We start from the raw sequence: 21,623 nt of genomic DNA, 5'->3' as shown, positions 1-21,623 counted from the left end.
TATGGTTATAACCATACTGTATGGTTGAAAAAAAATGCTATTTCTATTGTTGGTCACAGTATGACTGTAAATACTCACGGTGATTTGACACCAAACACAGTGAAGGCCTGTTAGACCTTGATAGCACTTGATACTGCGGTGACATTTGTCACATTTTGTTGGGGAGTTGCCCTCAATCCAAACATGCTGCATAGCCTAGAAAGACATTGAAAAGAGAGAGTCATTATTTACAGTTGTGAAATACTTAAAAAGCCCATCTACACATTACTGACAATATTATCCTGCTCTGTCATGCATTTACAAGGCTTTTCCACAAGCACTTTATAACTATTTACAATATCCATTTACATTACTCACTAAAACAATCGCTCCAAAATGGAAAATGAGTTCAAAATTCTCATTCCCACATAAAACAGCTACGGTAGTGACACAAACTGTCCCTAAAGATCTTGGATACACATGATATTAGAAAAGAAATAATAATCAGTGTTGGAATGAACTAAAATAAAATGTTTAAGAGAAATGCATCCATATGTTATGTTCACTGTTTAATGCAATTTAATTGCTTTGTACACTCCACATCACTTAACACATCACACAACACATTCTGTGAAATCATAATATAATGACAACATTTTGAGCTCAGTGTCTTCCATCTCTGTGGTAGTTACTGCATGGGGAGTGTAAGTTCTAAAGAGGTGTCAGTAATTATTAAAACAGCATTGCATGATCTCACACTTTCCCCTCTAATTCTCAGTACTGAAAAAAATCGTTACACACAGGATGTTCTCATAACCTTCCTGACATGTCTACAGAACATTACTTTGAGATTTAACCAACAGTTAAAGGTCTGGGAAGTTGCCTTAGGGTGAAAACTGAACTGGACTGCAGTCAGTGAACAAAATAATCATAACACAAATCTTCCAATAATAGAACACTGTGTTCTATTCAGTCTGTACTTAATAGATCAATCTTGAACTGATAATTTTTTATTATTATTATTATTTACTTATTAATTTATTGTTTCTGGCCCTGCTGTAAATTATTATTCAGAAAAAAAATCAAAAACATTCAGTTTAAAATGAGTGGAGAAGTGTTCATTTATAAGCGTACAGTATGTTGCTGTTTATGCACTCACATTGGTGTGTCTGCGGGACTTGGCGTAGGTGCTAATGCAAGGAGCAATGTCTTTGGATACACAGCGCTCATGAACTGTGTACTTGCATACTGTCAAACAAAAGACAGGACTGTGAGGGATGGAGAGTGAGAGACTGAAGGGAAACTTTTCAAATGAAAAACTACACATCTTCAGGTTAAGATACATCAAATTTCAATGAATACAGATAGATAGAATAAACAGATAAAAATAGAGATAATCAGACATATAGCTAGACAAAACAACAGACACAAATGACAGACAGACAGACAAATAAACAGATATATAGACAGACAGACATACAGATAGATCCAGTAGATCAGTGGTTCCCAATCTGGGGTATGTGAGGTGACGGAGGGGGTACACAAACAAAATGTAGAATTTTGCCATTGTTTTAATTCTTCCCCGCCATAAAATGTAATTAAAACTGGGCATATATTTCTAACAAGCACAATGCCATAAATACATGACATCCAATCAAAATACCACATCTCAAAACTGACTGCATCCATTTTCCACATTCCATTTCCGTGCACACGGGGGGGCCTTTGGTTGCGTGCAGAGTCTGCTGCCTTAGCAAATCATGCTACATTCTCATTCTCAACAGTGTGCCTGTAGATTTAGCACTCACTAGCATGAAGAACAAAAATAGCCTGGCACAAAAAGATTTTAAGATTTAAATTCATGATCAGGTGCGGATTAACGCACAGGCTTGTCTAGGCTGCAGCCTAGGGGCCCCAAGTGTGCGGATTGGCCATTTTTTTTATTATTTTAAATTTACTTAAGCGCAAAAAAAAAAAAAAAAAAAACCTTCATTGGCCCACAAGAAAATAAATAAGCAGGTGATTGGTTAGATGTGACATTTGGGTGAAATCTGTCCCATCGGCTGCTGATCAAATCATGTCAATAATTTTCATTTACGTCACTGATATTGCTAGACGGCATTGAGGCAAATGTCCGAAAGAAATTATGATAGTGGTTAAAAGAACAACGTGAACAAGATATACTGAAAAAAAAAATCCCAAATTGGCTTGATACTTCAAGGCATTGGATACAAGTCACGCAGTTCGTGAGGGAGAGATCGTTAACGGAAGGAAATCCAAACATTCGCCTATCATTCATCGACCTCAAATATGGCTTATCACTTGAAACATTTAAGTAGTAGCAACTTTACAAGTCCGCTAATGTTAGCCTAGTCCTAGGGTGCGTCTCAATCAGCTCCCTCCCAGCAAACAATAGCCGTTATTTCACAGTCTCGTTTAAAGCAGAACTAAGTAACTTTTTTTACCTTCATAAATAGTTTTCTAAGTCCTTACGATGGTTAATTGACTTGTAGTGGTGTGTTTGAGGCGAGCACTAACCCCCTCTAGCACGTCTACGTCAAAAAACAGCACTTGCAAGTTGAGCTGCGCCGACCCGAAACAATCTCGTCTCATGTTCATGTTCACGCGAGAGTGACAAAATGTTTTATGGTAATTCAAAAACAATGTATATATTATGACTATAAGAAAATTTTGAAAATTGCCCACCTCCATCGAGATTTCTTGTACTGTATTTGCAAAACTACTGCACTGGTGAGCGTTGTAGTCGTTGTAGTCCAGATCTGCGCTTGGAGTATTTACGACAATGTGATTCACTGAAGGAACCTGTAGGGGGAGCTTCGCAAATCTTACTGAGTTCCGCTTTAACTATAAACCCGATACAGTCCGGCTACTTTTAGCCAAAATAATCTTTACATAATCTGACTTCATAATCTGACATCATCAAATACATAAAGAACAATCTCCGATCAGCACGCGACAGATATGGGGGTATGGGATGCCAGAAGGGCCAGACAGCCATTGATCTTTGTTCTCAGTCAGGATAGGTGCATTTTTGTTTTTATTTACATTTGTATTATAAATTTGAAGTTTGCTGAATAAAAGTTCTGTCATGACAACTCTCTGAGTGTTTGGCATGGTAATGGGTATGACAGTGTTGATATGTTTGGCCTTGGTGGAATAGATCTGGTATGCTGCTGCTGCTTTTATTGCTGCTGCTGCTGTTGATTATTGCTGCTGCAGAGGAAGTATGGGATTTGCTACCGCCAATACATACACGACACGCTGCTGTGAGCAAGTAAGACATGCTGCTGCTATACATTATAGCGTACATAAATTACCCGTAGCAGATCTATACAGGTGGAGCTGGGGAAGGTGGAGGGTTTCTGAAAGCGTGCTGCACTGCTAAGGCAAATGCTACTCATGTATTTGAAGACTACTAAAACAGCAGGAACCAATCACCTGTGTCCTATAGATAATGATGTGAATACGAGCAGTTGAGTTAAGGACCTATCAGCCTGCCCATTTAGAGTTTCATGACAGAACTTTGTATTTTTCTTTCATTGCATTGCTTTTGTGTCATTATTTTGGTGGTAGAAAAAATATCAGTTTGATTTGCATTTTTGACCTGTTTTTTTAAGTCAATTTGATGGGGTTTTTTCGACATCAATTGTACATCAGCGTGTGGACGTCAAATTGTTATTAATGTTGTAAAGGTATTTATAAAGATTAAAAAATGCACTGGAAAGTCAATTTAGGGGGCAAATATTGTCCCTTAATGGATAAGGTACATTCTAAGTGGAAGAGAGGGCCGGGGGTACGCAGAAGGACGGTGAATGCCTCAGGGGGTACTCCACTCTAAAAAGTTTGGGAACCACTGCAGTCGATAGATAGATAGACAGACAGACAGATAGATAGACATACTCACGTGAGCAACAAAGGCCCTGTTTTCGTACTCCTAACAACATAGTGTGGCAGTAATTACAGTATGCTGGCTTGTTGAAATGCTTAAGTCTCCATACGTGCTGCCCATCTTCCTGTACATTCTGAACGTATTTGAAAGAAAAAACAGGAATTGAAATACTACATCTTTATGTGTTGTTTACATTTTATAACTCACAATTACTTTTTTCCTCACCGTCTCCATTCCCAGCAGTACCAGGAGTGGTATGGTGGTCATTCCTCCTCTGATCCACTCCTCTAGTGTGACTGTTCCATCCCTGTCATAGTCAATCTCCTCCATCATCTCCTTGAGTATCTACAATATTAGACATTAAATAAAAAAGGGACAATGAGATATGGAATCCACTATGCATGATGGGACACCCTGGTGGTAAAGATTAAATTGATTCATACCGGTCGCAGTTCTGTAGAGTCCCATTCCAAGTACTCAGCTACATGGACCATCTGGTTTATTATACGGTCAAGCTCCTAAATCGACAGATATAATTGCTTTAGACCTTACAGACAATAAAGCATAAAGTTTCAAAGACACTTTTCACACAGCCTGATATTTACAGCTCCTCTCCAAATATCAGTTCAAAGTTTCAAACAAAAAGATCAATAATATGTGAGTCAGTCTCTGAATCATCAATGCCTGAGAGTGTTAAGGTGAATGAAACAGAATCAATGAGAGGATTATAATAATATTACATAATCCAAATTACTATCAACCCAACACAATGACAGCACACACGGAAACTGTATTAATCCCACATTAAATGTGTACTGCATTATAAACTCTAACCAAAATCCAACCAAGTTAAAATTGTGGACACTTCATCATTACACATTTTAACAGAGATTTAGCACTTACCGAACTGTCCAGCAGGCCATTGCCATCTGTGTCGTAAAGCCTGAACATGACTTTAGGGTGAGAGAAGTGAAAGATAAGAGACTGCATGTTTTTGTAGTGTGAAAAACATTTGTCAAGTACAGACCCCATGCTAGCATCTGAAGCCCAGGTTATCTATGGACAGACTGAAGCAGCTAGTGAGGATTAGCTTTAGGCAGAAATAACTTTGCTAAAGAAAGCTTCTCTATGCTAACTCAATGGCAAACAGGGACAGGAGGAGATAAGCCTTTACAGAATGAAAGGGAGAGGAATTCTAGAAGTCTCTTCCTGTCACTCTCACTATGTGATGTGTAGGTCAGAAATCTGCATTAAAACGCAGGACTGACAGGTGTGGTTGGGTGTATCTACATGTAAAACTCAAAGAGATTTATTTCCCATAGCTAGTAAGTTATGGCTACTATAGAAAGATTTTTTTTTAAAAGCAATTATTTTATTCATCAAGGACATTAAATTGATGAAAACTGACAGTAAAGACATTTATGTTACAAAATAGTTCTATAATAAATGCTAATCTTTTGAACTTTCTATTTATCAAAGAATCCTGAAAGAAATTCCACAAAGAATATTAAGCAGCACAACTGTTTTCAGCATTCATAATAATAAGAAACATTTCTTTAGCAGAAAATCAGCATATGAGAATGATTACTGAAGGATCATGTAAAACTGAAGACTGGAGTCATATGCTATCAAATTATGTTAATTATTCGTAAAGCTCAGAAGCAGTGTTTTGAAATCGGCCAATCACTATATAGTCAAAAAGTCGTTATTTTGTTTTTATGGTGCACAGAAAGTATTCTCATTGCTTTTTAATAATAAGGTAGAACTACTGAACTCACATGAACTGTTTTAAATGTGTTATTAGTACCTTTATGGATCTTGAGAGTTACAATGGCATTGCTGTCTATAGAGGCCTCACTGAGCCATCAGATTTAATCAAAATATCTTAATTTGAGTTCCGAAGACGAACAAAGGTCTTACGGGTGTAGAATGACATGAGGGTGAGTAATAAATGACATTATTTTTATTTTTGGGTGAACTAACCCTTTAATATTTCAAAGATCCGTATCTACCTTGCATATACTGTGTTTGAAAATGTATTGTGAGAAAAGAAATGAATTTTGTGACAGCTGCCAAGAATGAGGTGACTTTTCACATGTTTGTGACTAATATTATGCTTTCTGTGGTTTGGCTTGAATGGTTTAGGGGAAGTAATGGTTTAGCAAAATTACTTAAAATATATTTTTGTTTTCTTTATAGGAACTTAGGAATTACTGATATTTTGTTTTAATGTAAATAAAAAGATTTAAAAGAAGAAACAAGTTAAAGTGACCTCAAAATAATCTGGTAAACTATCATATCAAAGAAAAACTTTTAGCTTTAACTTTAACATGAAAATTTGCCAAAAGTTTTGGGACGCCTGCCTTTACGTGCACATGAACTTTAATGACATCCCATTCTTAATCCATAGGGTTTAATATGGAGTTGGCCCACCCTTTGCAGCTATAACAGCTTCAACTCTTCTGGGAAGGCTTTCCACAAAGTTTAGGAGTGTGTTTATGTGAACTTTTGACCACTCTTCTAGAAGCGCATTTGTGAGGTCAGGCAGTGATGTTGGCGAGAAGGCCTGGCTCACAGTCTCCGCTCTAATTCATCCCAACGGTGTTCTATCGGGTTGAGGACAGGACTCTGTGCAGGCCAGTCAAGTTCCTCCACACCTAACTCACTCATCCATGTCTTTATGGAACTTGCTTTGTGCACTGGTGCACAGTCATGTTGAACAGGAAGGGGTCATCCCCAAACTGTTCCCACAAATTTGGGAGCATGAAATTGTCCAAAATGTCTTGGTATGCTGAAGCATTAAGAGTTCCTTTCACTGGAAATAAGGGGCCAAGCCCAACCCCTGAAAAACAACCCCACACCATCATCCCCTCTCCACCAAACTTTACACTTGGCACAATGCAGTCAGGCATGTACCATTCTCCTGGCAACCGCCAAACCCAGACTCGTCACTCCAGAGAACACGTCTCTACAGCTCTAGAGTCCAGTGGCGGTGTGCTTTACACCACTGCATCTGACGCTTTGCATTGCACTTGGTGATGTAAGGTTTGGATGCAGCTGCTCGGCCATGGAAACCCATTCCATGAAGCTCTCTACACACTGTTCCTGAGCTAATCTGAAGGCCACACGAAGTTTGGAGGTCTGTAGCTATTGACTATCCAGAAAGTTGGCAACTTCTGCGCACTGTGCGCCTCAGCACGTGCTGACCCCGCTCTGTGATTTTACGTGGCCTACCACTTCGTGACTGAGTTGCTGTTGTTCCCAATTGCTTCCACTTTGTTATGATACCACTAACAGCTGACTGTGGAATATTTATTAGTGAGGAAATTTCAAGAATGGACTTTATTGCACAGGTGGCAACATATCATGGGAACACACTTGAATTTACTGAGCTCCTGAGAGTGACTCATTCTTTCACAAATGTTTGTAGAAGCAGTCTGCATGCCTAGAAGCTTGATTTTATACACCTGTGGCCATGGAAGTGATTGAACACCTGAATTCAATGATTTGGAGGGGTGTCCCAATACTTTTGGCAATATAGTGCATATGACCAAATTAATCCTTCTAAAAAATTTCCCAAACACAGCTTAGATTAAACAAAAAATGCTTACAGAAAAAGCATGTTTGAATTATTTCGACTCCAACTTACACTCAAGCTTGTCCTCTGGCGTCCCCCTCTCCAGCAGAGACAAGTAGCACACAATGTCTTTGAGGAAGACTACTTGAGGTGATGGAGAGCCTTTCTGTGGAGAAGGACTCCTCCGGAGAGATGTGCGATTCTCAGATTGATTACGCTCTAGAAGGATGCCAATTATATGTCTATTAGTAATGACACCAGTTATTACACCAAAATATGTGTGTGAGCATCTTGTTTTATAAGGAGTGTAAGTTTTGACGAACGTCTGACAACAAAACATGATTCTGATCACGCAATATTGCTTCATAAGCAGTACCTGTATTCCCTTTTCTTGGATTACATGTGTAAAAAAGTGTGGCGAAGATCACGACTCTGACCTGGGGAGAGGCGCGGGGAGTTTGTGGTCTTGGAGAAAGCCAAAGCATTGCTACTGCTGCTGCCCGCTGGGGGTTTGGGCTGTGTGCCGGGTGACCGGTGGGGGCCTCTGGGTGTGTGGCCCCCTGTGCCTGATCGCTGTGAGGAGGAGCGGGAGGAGCAGGGCGATGTGGTGGCCCCTGAGCCTGGAGTGATCCCTGCAGAGTTCTCTGATGTATGTCGGCTCATAGCGCTCAAAATACTCTTCCCATTCATACCTACAGGAAAAGAAATGGTACAGAAAAAAAAAAACCAGGAGAATGAAGGTCATAATCTGAAGTGACAAAGGAAGCAACAGAGCGTGATACAAAAGAAAAGGATAATGACAGAGGGTCTCATTCACTGACTGTGCATACACACATATTTATGTGCATTTTTTAAATTTTGCACACCGAGACCTCATTTGTTTGATGAAAAATAAAGTAAAAACTGCAATATTGTGAAATATTATTACAATTAAAAAAATAATGTTTATATTTTAATATATTTTAAACACATTTATAAAACGGATAGTTCCTGTCCTTGATTCTGATTGGTCAATAGCTGTGTTTTATCAAAGTCCCTTTAAGAACACGGCAATACACGTATTGATATTGATATTGTTCATTGATGCTTACTGTATTATGTAGAAGAATATTGTGAGAAAGAGATCGATTGAGCGAGTTTATAACCTGCATTCAGATTTTGAATTTTCCTTCAGGTCAGTCCTGTCTATTTAAATGTCTGATATATTATCTTGTCCTTTTAACAGTTAAGAGGTTTTCCCGTGATTGACAGGATTAGTCAAAGCATTTATCAGTTGCGTCTTGTTCTGTGTTCACAACAATTCTTTTTAATGTAAAAGTCTTCGTTACTGACTGACACACTCATAAAGACAGTCTTTGCCGCCATCTAATGGCGTAATAATGTAACTTCTGTTGCTGTTCACGGCTAGGGACTATTTTTTCTGGCGGAAGTAAGGCTTTAGTGAAAGTTTACTTCATGAAAGTTGCATTGATACATATTTTTGGCTTTAGTATTTGTATTGTGTGGTAACCATTTTATAAAAGCAATAAGGTACTCGAGGCTAGTGCTGTATCTTGAATAAGTCACAGCTAAAGAGGTTGCAATCACTCCACTCCACCTTCAGCCATGACTTACAGTATTCACGATACAGCACAGCCTTCGTACCTTATTGCTTACATAATTTGATTATATTAAATGTAATTTATTCCATCAGAAATCATTCTAATATGCTGATTTGGTTTTCAATTATTATTATTAACAATATGTTGAAAACGGTTGTGCTGCTTAATATTTTCGCAGAAACCATGATACATTTTTTTTTTCAGGATTCTTTTATAAATATAAAATAAAAAAACAGCATTTATTTAAAATGATTAATTTATTTAAAGCTGCTGTCCGCGATTTTTGGCCCTCTAGTGGTTAATAAACAGAACTGCACGCGTCTTGCGGAGGAACATTCTAGCCGGAGCTACTTTTCTCCGTGTATGTCTATGGCGACTCACGCAGTTACTGTGATACTCTGTGGCGAGTCCTACCAGTCGGGTCTGAAATAGTCTGAATATAAACACTTATTATAAGTGTACCATAATGATTCAGGATAAGACAAAAACACGGTTTGGAAAATGGATTCATGTTGTATATTCTCATTATATACTTTTTGTACATTTTTAACACAAAAAAAGTTGCGGACTGCAGCTTTAAAAGTATTAATTTCTTTAAAAATTTTAATTTTACCAAACCCAAATTTTTTTAAACATTGTTAAAAATAATAAAAATAAACATATACATTATAAAACTTGCATATATTTATATGCAAGTTTTAAATATAGGAAGGCGGTCTGGCAGAAGCTAGATATTGTAGTTCATAACACAAATGCATTGCTTCACTTCAGAAGGCCTTTATTAACCCTCCAGAGCCGTATGGAGTATGTTTATGATGGATGGATGTGGATGAAGACACTTTCTTCAGCTCATACTAGTTGATTCTACTCACTGCCATTATAAAGCTTGGATGCATCAGGATATTTATTAATATTTCTCTGATTGTGTTCATCAGAAAGAAGAAAGTCATATACACCTAGGATGGCTTGAGGGTGAGTAAAGCTTATGGTAATTTTTGAAAATAAACAAATCCATTAAGATTCGTTGACTAAGTTGCATTAAGGGCAAATAGACCAACAGAAATCACTGATTATACTGTATTTGCCAGTCCAGAGAAATCATGGCACTAGATGGCACTATTGTCTGTCAAACTATTCATACAGTCAACTGATATTTGCTTTAATCACCTCAGGTAAATAGTGACAGTATTCAGACACAAGGCCACCAGCATCTTTCCATTAGAGTGGACTTTTGCATCAAGAGTCAAAACGGTTCATTTTTCTATTCTTTACAGAGTGCAGGTCTCCCACCAAGAGCAGGATTCCTCGCATTCAGACGTCTACCAGTTCATCATTTTAGTCAGGCAGGCTGGGTGTTTGTTATATGCAGGATTACACACAAACTGGTTATGCACAGTCTAATCTAATTCAAATTAAAAGGTAAAGTGGGATCCAAAAGTCTGAGACCAAAGGTTAAAGTAGTTTGTTTGTCATTTACACTCCTGTACACAAGTATGGGGTCAGAAAGATTTTTTTTTGTTGAAAGAAATTAACAGTTTTATTCAACAAAGATGCATTAAATTGATCAAAAATGACAGTAAAGGCAGTTATAATGTTTACTTTAAACAATTTCCATTTTAATTAAATGCTGTTCTTTTGAACATTCTTTTTAAAGAATCCTAACAAACAGTTTCCATGAAAATATTAAGCAGTACAATTGTTTTCATTATTGATAATAATTAAAAATATTTCTTGTGCAGCAAATCAACATATTAGAATGATTTCTGAAGGATCATGTGACACTGAAGACTGGGGTAATGATGCTGAAAATGTAGTGTTGCCAACACAGCAATAAATTACATTTTAAAATATATTAAAGAGAAAATTGTTAATTTAAATTGTAGTATTATTTCAAAATATTAATGTTTTTACTGTGTTTTTGACCAATTACAGCCTTGGTGAGCATAAGGGACTTCTGTCGAAAAGATTTAAAAAAAATCCTACCAACCCCAAACTTTTGTACAGTAGAGTACATTTTCTATTAGAAATTAAAGGTACAATATGTAATAATTTTGGCCGCTAGAGGTCGATAGAAGCCTTCAAAACAAAGGCGTAGTTTGATGATGCCAAGTTTTAGAGCAGAATCTTGGGACATGTGGTCTCCATCTCAACGGACGGTACAAAAGAATAGGGATTGGAGTCTGGAAGAACTCATGTTCATGAATTAAATTATTAACGTTACTGTAGTATGAAGCAGAGCAGGACGGAGTGTTGTGGGAGCTGAACGAGGCCGCTGGAGTGATTGCGCAACACACACCACAGTCGCCGGCGCCGCTTACACTTTTCCAGTCACGAGTATGAGGTAACCGGATGTAACACAGCTCTGTTTATTATTAGATACATTTGAGTGTGTTGAAAATTATGTCATAACGTTACTCTGTGTGATCGCTCAGCAGCTGCTGTGAGACACTGTTGCACACTGCAGTAAGATCGATTTTAGAATATCATATTAAATATTGGATGTCTTGTGTTCATAAATAGCATGCAATTATTTTTAAAACGTACTGTATGATGGAGAACATTCTGTATTACTATTAATAAAAATAAAGCTGCATCTGATTATGCTATGTTAGCTATTTGACAAAATAGTGTTTTTCTCCGAAGCATGGTAACGCATGGTACTCACAAAAAAAATCAAGAAAATTAGATTTAAACAATAAGACTAAACATGTTGAGCTATATGACAATTCGTTTTCTGTCTATAAATATATATAAACAGTTGTTCCCTTGTCTGTTAAAACGTGTAATATATTAAAGCGTCTTTGGTGTTTCAATGGTTTCTACAAAATAAAACCGGAAACCGAGGGTAACGCAGGTATGACGCAATTGACAGGCGACTCCTCACATGTCCCAGAGCCTTGGTTAAAATTGCAATTTTCTCACAATTTACAAATAGTTGGAAACATTTGGGATATTGTAAGTACTCAAGTGAACAAAATATATAACACTGGCCTAGTGGGTTTTGGATATTTTACTGCAAATATTTAACATATTGTACCTTTAAATTATCAGTGTAACAAATTCAGTGACCAGAAAAATGATCTTCTGATTAACTCAGAATTAGTATTTTGGTTTGTCCGCTTTCAGTGGGTAAGGGTATTTCAATACAGTTGCTCATTCACAGCTCCCAAAATAGTAACCTCAGAAAAACAGACACCTTATTTTTCAGAACATATAAAAATAATTAATATGAATGTGAAATCCAGACTTTTACAGCATGTTATTGAGGGTATAAAGACATTCGAATTAGACTATTTACCCAGCATGCCTTCTCCAGATCGAGAAGCGTCAGGGGAGCTGCCTCCGCCATTCTTGCTTTTGAAAGAGGTGAAGAGGTGTTTGCACAGCTCCTCAGGGATGTCATTCTCCAGGTAGGTCGCCATGAATAGCTGGAAACCCTCGTAGTCGATGGGCTACAGGAGACAATTGGAGAGTTGATGAGAAATGAGAAGATGGGAAACCTGTGAGATGAAATAAAGCCATAAATATTCAGCTTCCTGCTCCTTTATGTTTTCAGCAGAGAGGATGTTCCTGTCTTTGGGCATGAATGACACGCTCAAGCATTTCTTTACAACACACGGCAACAAAAATACAGAGTGAGCCCACTGACACATTAAAGTACAGTAAAAACATACATTTACAAATTTTTTGCTGCTCATAGAAACAAAATCATCTGAAGTTACAAAAACACCATAAACACACATGGCTAACACTGAAAAGCACTGGGCACGACCTTTGACCTTCAGTAGACATTATGACCCAAGCGTGACTTTCTTGTTAAGACAGGGATGGGCCGGGACATGCAGTCTGTAGACACATTGAACCACAGAACATGCAAACCCAGAATGTAACAGCTTACTTGATTGAGAACATCTTGCTTCTGTGTGGCAGTCAGAGATATATGGAGAGGGTAGAGGGAGAGAGGGGTTATATACACTGCAGTGGTTGTTCATGCAGATGGAAGGGATCAGAGAATGGTGTTACCCATCATATCCTCTGGTGCTCTGACACTGAATGAATTCACATTATTCCATCTTCAATACTGTATGGTGTTAGTCCACTGTTCAAATGTTTTTTTGTTTTTTTTTATGTTTTAAAGAGTTTCAATGCTCACAAAAGCTACATTTATTTAATCAAGAATAGAGTAAAAAGTATTAGTGTTAAATATTATTACAATTTAAAACAACTGTTTACTTTTTGAATATATTTTAAAATGTAATTTATTCCTGTGATGGCAAAGCTGAATTTTCAGCAGCATTACTCCAGTCTTCAGTGTCACATGATCCTTCAGAAATCATTCTAATATGCTGATTTGCTGCTCTAGAAACATTTCTTATTATTATCAATGTTGAGAACAGTTGTGATGCTTAATATATTTTTCAGGATTCTGAAAGAACAGTAATATAAATAAATTTTAGCTTTTGACACATGGTGTATTATAAAACTTGAAGGGCCCTATTTTAATGATCTAAGCGCATGGTTTGAAGCGGGTCTGAAGCGTGTCTGAAGGTGCACGTGCGTGTACTAATGCTTTACTGACAAGCTGCAATGGCACAGTCTATTTCAGTTACCTCAAAAAAGCAACATGCCAACAATGAACCTGAACACACCTCGTTTTCAGACCAGCATGCCCATGGGGCGAACAGATGGGCGCGAGTGCATTTGCTATTTAAACAACGTGGACACTGGATGTGAAAATGATAACTGCATCGGGTTGAAACTAGCAAAAAACACTTGCGTCGCGCCTGCCGTCGAATTGCGCCTGGTGTATTATAGGGCCCGTCTTTACCACCCACTGATGTTAAACATAAAAATGCCACCAGACAGAAATAACACCAGTTTATGCTGGGAAAATGAAACAGAATTAAATAAAAATTAAACAAACAGAAACTAGAAAACTGATAGATATTAAAACATTAAAAAAACAAAAATTGAAATCAACTAAAATATAAATAACTAAACAAATAGATTTAAAAAATAAAGTAAAACTAAAAGCCCTGGAAGCGATAATTGCTGAAGCTTTTATCACGGTATACGATATTATCACATGATATTGTTGCAAAAAAAGTGTTGTCATTGTATAACAGGTTTGATAACTCTTTTTCTTATAACAAAAAAAACTCTGAACATTGAAATACAATAACGCAATGCACAAAAAAATCATGAAGTAAAATGTTTCAAACAGATTAAAGTGCAAAAGAATTATAAACAACAACAGGTAACACTTTACAATAAGGTTTCATTATTTAATGTTAGTTCATGCCTTAAGATTAAGAATGACCAATAGCTACATTTGTTACAGAATGTATTATTTTTTGTTAATGTTAGTTAAAAAATAGAACTTATCATTGTTAGTTTTAGTTCAGGTCCATTGAATAATAGTTACAACTTTTGATTTTAGTAATGTTATTAAACAAACATTAACTAAGATTAATAAATGCTTTATAAGCATTTTTCATTATCAGTTTGGTAATAGTGAATTAACATGTTAACTAATGAAGTTCAATCATTGAACTTTCAATCATTATAGCCTATTAAGTCCTTTAAGTATTAAGTATTTGGTGCTGTGATGAACAACATTGCGAATACAAAAAAACTGAATGTCTGTTTGAAGCATTTTAAATACTTTTCAGTAGCAAAGCTGCTTTGTTTATGGGGTTTCCGGGGTAACTGCTGTATTTCTGCTGTTCCATCAGCGCACTCTGCTGTCAGAGAGTGAACGTGCACTTTCATTCACCACATCTCTTTCACTCGTTCCACCATGTGCTTCTCGTGCACGTTGGGCTTGTGTACTTGTTTAGCGCGTGTCCCTTTGATGCAGCATACAGCGGTGTTGTGCATTTTATACGGTTGATGGGGAAAGTATTCTTAAAATGCATTATAAAAATGTGAATAATTTGTAACAAATAATTACTCACAGTATTTTGAAGTGCCCGTGATAACAATATTGTGCATATTCATTATCGCGATATATTGTATTATATGTCTACTCATTAGATTTCTTCTGTTGCTGAAATGTAAAAGGCAAAAAGCTAGTAAAGCAAAAATAGATAGAACGGCAAGAGATGTGGGAGAGAAGGAACTAGAGATGGAAGAGAGGAACTTGCATGCAAAGGTGGGCTACGCTTGAGGGGCTGCAAACGTTAGGCAGATGCACACCATAAACAGGAAGGAGAAAGTAACTGAACCTAAACAAGTCTTTGTCTCAGTATTAGCAAATGTGTTTGTAAGTTTTGGTGGTGTGAGAAGCAGCATAATCAGCCGTGACTATAAGTGGAACTTCCTGTCTGACTTTTAAACCTGCAAAACATAGAGACTGACTCCACTATCAAACAATGCAGGAAACAGTGAACCGTTTATTTAACCTTTCACCGGCACCCATTTTTTACAGACACTCGTCATTTGACAAAGGTTACAGAGTCACCATAATTAAAATTCATTATAGAAAGGTACTTGAAAGAGCCGTGACTCGTTGAGGCTACAATGAAAAATATTTACAGCCCAGCCGTGGTCAGACAGTCAATCGCGGCTGTATACATGAGTGAAATACAGCACTCTGTCATCGTAAGCAGGCAGCACAGTGGCACTGATGGCATGTCACCTCCATTTTGTGATACTTCCAGGCTTTATGATCTATAGGTGGTTACAACTGAACTAATGAACAATGCGAAGCATGCAATGTCACACCACAGCCAACCTGGCGTCAGCTTCAGACCCATTAACTGCCACCGTTGCTGATTCTCTATTGATTCAGCCAAGGCTCTGGGTCCCAACCTGTGGCGCCAAACCCCGAGCAGCCTCATATTTATGTCAGTGTGGAGGAGAGAAATATAATGGTGACACTCCATAAAGCAAATTATAGATGCGGCTGCCTGCTGGCTTTGTTGTCACGGCAACGTGATGCATGGGCTTTATGGTGTCAGCAAGGACCTTCTCTAATAGGAGGTGAAATCTGGCCACTTGGTTTCGGGGAGCGGATGACTAAGCATTTCCTGTAATGACTTGAGCCCTGAGTCAGGTTGTATTGGTGTTCTGTCAAGTCACAGCCAGAGGCTCCACTGCCACTAAACAGATCATTTAATCAGGAGAGACCCATGGCCCCTCCTGCCATTACATACCTGTTCAGGGTTGTACTTGGAGAGGACACCATTTCCGTGAAACTCTTCCAGGACATCTTTAAGCTTCTTGGAGGAATCTGTACAAAAATAAAAATGAAAAGGATTAAAAGGTCAAATTATTAGTTGGATATAGAGTACATCTGTACATACTGCGTAAGTGTAGATACAGTACCCAATATTGGAATGGAAATATTTATACACACTACCTTTCAGAAGTTTAGGGACAGTTAAATTTGTTTAGTTTTTTTAAGAAATTCATTACACTAATCAAAAGTGACAGTAAATACATTTATATTGGTATTAAAATATTTCTATTTCAAATCAATACTGTTCATTTGAACTTTCTATTCATTGATAAATCCTGAATTTTCCACCAAAATATTAAGCAGCACAAAAAAAAAATTCAACATTTCCTTAGCAGCAGATCAGCACATTAGAATGATTTCTGAAGGATCATGTGACACTGAAGACTGGAGTAATGATGCTGAAAATTCAGCTTTGCCATTACAGAAATATATTACTTTTTAAAATATATTCAAATAGAAAAGTGTTATTTTAAATTGGAATAATATTTCACAATATTACTTTTTGATCAACTTTTTGATCAAATACTGTATATGAAGCCTTGGTGAGCATAAGAGACTTAATAACATTAACAAGAGACTTAAAAACATTAATAAATCTTACAAACCTCCAACTTCTAAATGGTAGTGAATCTATTATGCAACTAAAAAATGCTAAACATCTTATAAATTCTAAAAGTGGTGTGTAAAAAATGGGTATGTAAAGAAGACGAGTCTTTGATCTAACCAGATGTAACTTGGAAACTCTTTGGATTTGAATGCTAGACATAAGATGCTAACTTACTGAATGTCATTTAAAGGAACACTCCACTTTTTTTGAAAATAGGCTCATTTTCCAACTCCCCTAGAGTTAAACAGTTGAGTTTTACCGTTTTCGAATCCATTCAGCCGATCTCCGGTTCTGGCGGTACCACTTTTAGCATAGCTTAGCATAGTTCATTGAATCTGATTAGACCGTTAGCATCGCGCTTAAAAATGACCAAAGAGTTTTGATATTTTTCCTATTTAAATCTTGACTCTTCTGTATTTACATCGTGTACTAAGACCAGCGGAAAATGAAAAGTTGCGATTTTCTAGGCTGATATGGCTAGGAACTATACTCTCATTCAGGCGTAATAATCAAGGAACTTTGCTGCCGTATCATGGCTGCAGCAGGCGCAATGATATTACGCAGCGTCTCTCACAAACGTCTCCATGGTTGCAAGGCACGTTCCCTGTGCAAGCAGGGTCTCACGGGCGCTGCGTAATATCATTGCACTGCTGCAGCCATGGAACGGCAGCAAAGTTCCTTGATTATTACGCCTGAATGAGAGTATAGTTCCTAGCCATATCAGCCTACAAAATCACAACTTTTTATTTTCCATCGGTCTTAGTACACGATTTAACTACAGAAGAGTCAAGTTTCAAATAGGAAAAATATCAAAACTCTTTGGTCTTTTTTAAGCGCGATGCTAACGGTCTAATCAGATTCAATGAACTATGCTAAGCTATGCTAAAAGTGGTACCGCCAGAACCGGAGATCGGCTGAATGGATTCGAAAACGGTAAAACTCAACTGTTTAACTCTAGGGGAGTTGGAAAATGAGCCTATTTCCAAAAAAAGTGGAGTGTTCCTTTAATAGCTGACACATTTGTGTCAGTAAAGATTTATCTATCCATGTATCTATGAATATTCACGTAGTAATATTTTTTTGAGAAACTTGATTACAAAGAAATTATATTTTCTATAAAAACTATGGAAATTAGAACTAGCACATATCATTAGCATCATCTGAGAAACAAATGAACAGAGCATTTAAGATTTCCCCAAGACACACATAGATTTGCATGGTGGTTTCTGACTAGATAACTAATGCTTTACTGACAAGCTGTAAATGTTATTGTTTGCTAAGTGATCTTAGCCCTTTCATTAGCAGATTCGCTCACAATTTAGCAGCAGTGTGAATATTGCAACCTTGTGTGTTTCATCAAAACATCCATATTCATATTTCATTAGTTGAAAGTCTCAACACATAGCTATTTCCAAACCCAACAGAAATGTACTTGAAACTTAAACTACACGCACCATTATCTATAACATTTTGAAAAAAGCTTCCTGTCTAGTAACTATCTTAATAAAGGCAAAAACACCAAAAATAAATCTTTAAAAACATTTTGAAAAAAGGGCCTTGCATTTGGTATCTAATATTGGGAACATTAGATGCTACAATCTGACAAAATAAGCTAATTAAGCAGCGATAATAGCAGAGCAGAAAATGTCACCAAAGCTTATTAGCATTAGTACAGGAGAAATGAGCCTGCTGCCCTGTGCTTCATTTTTATTTTCTCAAAGCCTTAAATTGGTTATCACACACAGACGTCTTCTGACAGCCATCTGGGGGGCCAAACAGGTTCTTTTCCTCATAGAAGATGCTAATATGATGACTCTCTCTCTCTCTCTCTCTCTCTCTCTCTCTCTCTCTCTCTCTCACTATATATATATATATATATATATATATATTAAGCATTCTAATAAAAATGAATAACACATAACAAAATTATTAAAATTTAAACTAAATATTTAAAAATGAAAACTTATATATATAATAGTATAAATAAAAAATATATAAAAAATAGTATGTAAAAAATTATAAACCACCATTTTGTAAATAAAAAGCCACCATTTGATGTGGCTTAAAGAGACAGTTCACCTAAAAAAAATGAAAATATTGACTCACCATTGTGTCACTTTTTTCATGAAATACAAAATTAGAATTTTTTTTTAATTAACATATGACAATTCAATACGACTTCACTTGAAATATACAAATCATACAGACTGTGTATATGTTAATTTGATCTTTTTTTTGTTGTTGTTATTTTTTGAGGTTGACAGATCAGTCACTATATGAACCGTCATAATGCAGAAAAGAGTTTAAAGATTTCTACTTCCGTGTATATAAATAACAACATACAGGTTTGGAACAACATAATGAGTACATAATGGCATAACATTCATTTTGGCTGAACTATCAGTTTAAATGGATAAAAATGAATTCTGATATTCAAATCATAAACAGTAGTTTGACTCAGTGGTTAAGGGGAAAACAGTTGGGGGCAGCAAGGAATGCGACAGAGACTCGTGACTGAAAACAAAACTACACCCACTATTTCATCTGAACAAAACTAGTCTTCCCTCAACATGTACAACTCAGAACAAAGAAATCTGGTGATTTCTGCGGTCGGAAAGATTGACATCACACTTTTATTATCAATCAGAGGTTCACAAGCTGTTATTTATGTAGTTTCACATCATAATTGACCCTTCGCAAAGACCCGCCCCCCTTAGTTACTGTTGCTTTGTCTGACAAGCCATGGCGCGGTCACGCCACACACAGTGAAAAATCATCACAGAGCAAAGAGGATACTGACAACACGTCCACAGACAAGACAGAGCAGGTTACTTATGATATTAAACAAAGTCCCAGCTTTCAAATTGTGTCATTTTTTAAAGAAATTAGAACAATACAAAACGTTTTGTGGCTCTTTAATGTGTCGTGACAGACTGCTGTAACGTCTCAGCTGAAGCGGCTCGTGAACCGATCATCTCTTCCTACTAGTTCATTTATAGCATTAAATAAACATGAATGAACATGAGAAGGAATGTTGTTTCAAATGCAGAAAGACGTCAGTACCCACCATATTTCAAGTTCAAGTCCACCGAGGTTCATTTTCTAACTCCTGACTGCTTTGTTGGACAAAATGGCGGATTCGGCGTTATGATTGGTTAGATAGCTTGTCAATCAAACTCCTGGCGAACGGTCAATTCAGAACAAGAAGCTTGATGTCAGAGGTCAAACTGACAGGGGTAATAAATCTCTGGTCTTTGGACTGGGACAAACTGACTCTGACACTGTTAAATGTACAAGACTCATCATTGATTTAAAGACTGAAACCAAACTCCAAACTGCTTGTGGTGTCTGTGGGCAGCGAACACATCCTCTTACTAACGGACCTGTGTGTTTTTTAATAGTGGGGGATCTGGAGTTTCAATTAGCAGCTCATTTTGCAGAGATGACAAATATATTCCACTGAATCAAAACAATAAAGTCCTTGGCAACTAGCTGAGCCTACACATTGCCAGTGACAAGAACATACACACTGTCTCTTCTTGAGGTAAGCCTACATTGTATGACAGAACTAATAAACAGAGTTGCAAACCAATATATATACAGTAGTATATATACAGGGGTGCACATGCGTGGTAAAAATAAACTATGCGCACCAGAAAACATAGAGGGAAGCGAAGCGCTTTTGAGTACCAACATTTCTGAGGACCGGTTCACAGGGACACGTTTATTTACTGAAGTAGGATTTTTCTCCATCTCTGGTAAGATAGCAATCATGATGATAAGTGTGTTCTTTAATTATGAGGTGTGCAACGAATCACAGTTAATCCGTGATCCGTACGGTTAAAGTCTAATGGTTTGTCACGCATGTGATTCGTGGATTAAGTGCTAAATTTAACCATAATAGAGTGAAAGTTTATGATTTGGACATGTTTTGTCTCGCCAATTAACACATTCAAATGATTTTAAAAGCACGCGAGCTGTTATCTGTGTGCACAGCCTCACACCCTGAAACGCACACGCAGAGAGAGAGAGACAGTTAGACAGCGCTCAAAGACCGAATTAATTCCTCCTCTTTCACGTTTACTTGCGCTGGAATGGACACATACACACAAAATTATGTCAAAATATCTCGGCAAGTGCTCTCTTGGTTATGTGAACAGTTGAGAAAGAAACCGGATATGTGTCAGTTATTTGGTAGGTGCTTTCCTTCTTAAAGTGACAACAGCCTAATATTCTTGCTGTTGTCTGTGTCATTAAATAACAAGAGTTCAGTACATGGAAATGACATACAGTGAGCCTTAAACACCATTGTTTCCTCCTTCTTATATAAATCTCATTTGTTTAAAAGACCTCCGAAGAACAGGCGAATCTCAACATAACACCGACTGTTACGTAACAGTCAGGATCATTAATATGTACGCCCCCAAATATTTGCATATGCCAGCTCATGTTCAAGGCATTACACAAGGGCAGGACGTCTGGATGTGCACAGCTGAATCATCAGATTAGGTAAGCAAGCAAGGACAATAGCGAAAAAATGACACAGCCTGAATCGGTGCATATTTAATTATGCCCCAAAATAGGCAAAATTTCATGCTGTTAATTTTGTTGGTTTTCGATATAAAACTTGGTGAAAATATTTCAGTTTGTGTATCAGTACTTTTTGAACATTTCCATCACATTTTAACAATACAGAGATAATATTG

The 21,623-nt window shown here is 37.1% G+C and overlaps 1 protein-coding gene across 7 annotated transcripts in view; it reads right to left on the bottom strand.

The window, feature by feature from the left end:
* LOC137035353 (diacylglycerol kinase beta-like) overlaps positions 1–21,623 on the bottom strand; it is a 126,194-nt gene that overhangs the window by 82,747 nt on the left and 21,824 nt on the right. For 5 of the 7 annotated variants that reach the window (XR_010897057.1, XM_067408535.1, XM_067408537.1 and 2 more), the window contains exons 3-13: positions 16,225–16,301; positions 12,966–12,986; positions 12,366–12,519; positions 7,904–8,158; positions 7,539–7,685; positions 4,793–4,842; positions 4,333–4,407; positions 4,115–4,234; positions 3,905–4,022; positions 1,139–1,227; positions 79–195 (exon numbers count right to left, since the gene is read on the bottom strand). Coding sequence is in view for 6 of the 7 variants with exons in the window: in XM_067408535.1 (XP_067264636.1) it covers positions 79–195; positions 1,139–1,227; positions 3,905–4,022; positions 4,115–4,234; positions 4,333–4,407; positions 4,793–4,842; positions 7,539–7,685; positions 7,904–8,158; positions 12,366–12,519; positions 12,966–12,986; positions 16,225–16,301 (1,223 nt within the window). In the remaining variant the exon portion in view is untranslated. The remainder of the gene's footprint in view (positions 1–78; positions 196–1,138; positions 1,228–3,904; positions 4,023–4,114; positions 4,235–4,332; positions 4,408–4,792; positions 4,843–7,538; positions 7,686–7,903; positions 8,159–12,365; positions 12,520–12,965; positions 12,987–16,224; positions 16,302–21,623) is intronic. The other 2 variants (XM_067408534.1, XM_067408538.1) reach the window with 2 other exon arrangements.

The sequence above is a fragment of the Chanodichthys erythropterus genome, chromosome 14 (genome assembly GCF_024489055.1).
Source record: "Chanodichthys erythropterus isolate Z2021 chromosome 14, ASM2448905v1, whole genome shotgun sequence".
Classification (NCBI taxonomy): domain Eukaryota; kingdom Metazoa; phylum Chordata; class Actinopteri; order Cypriniformes; family Xenocyprididae; genus Chanodichthys; species Chanodichthys erythropterus.
This window is presented reverse-complemented; position numbering and strand designations above follow the sequence as displayed.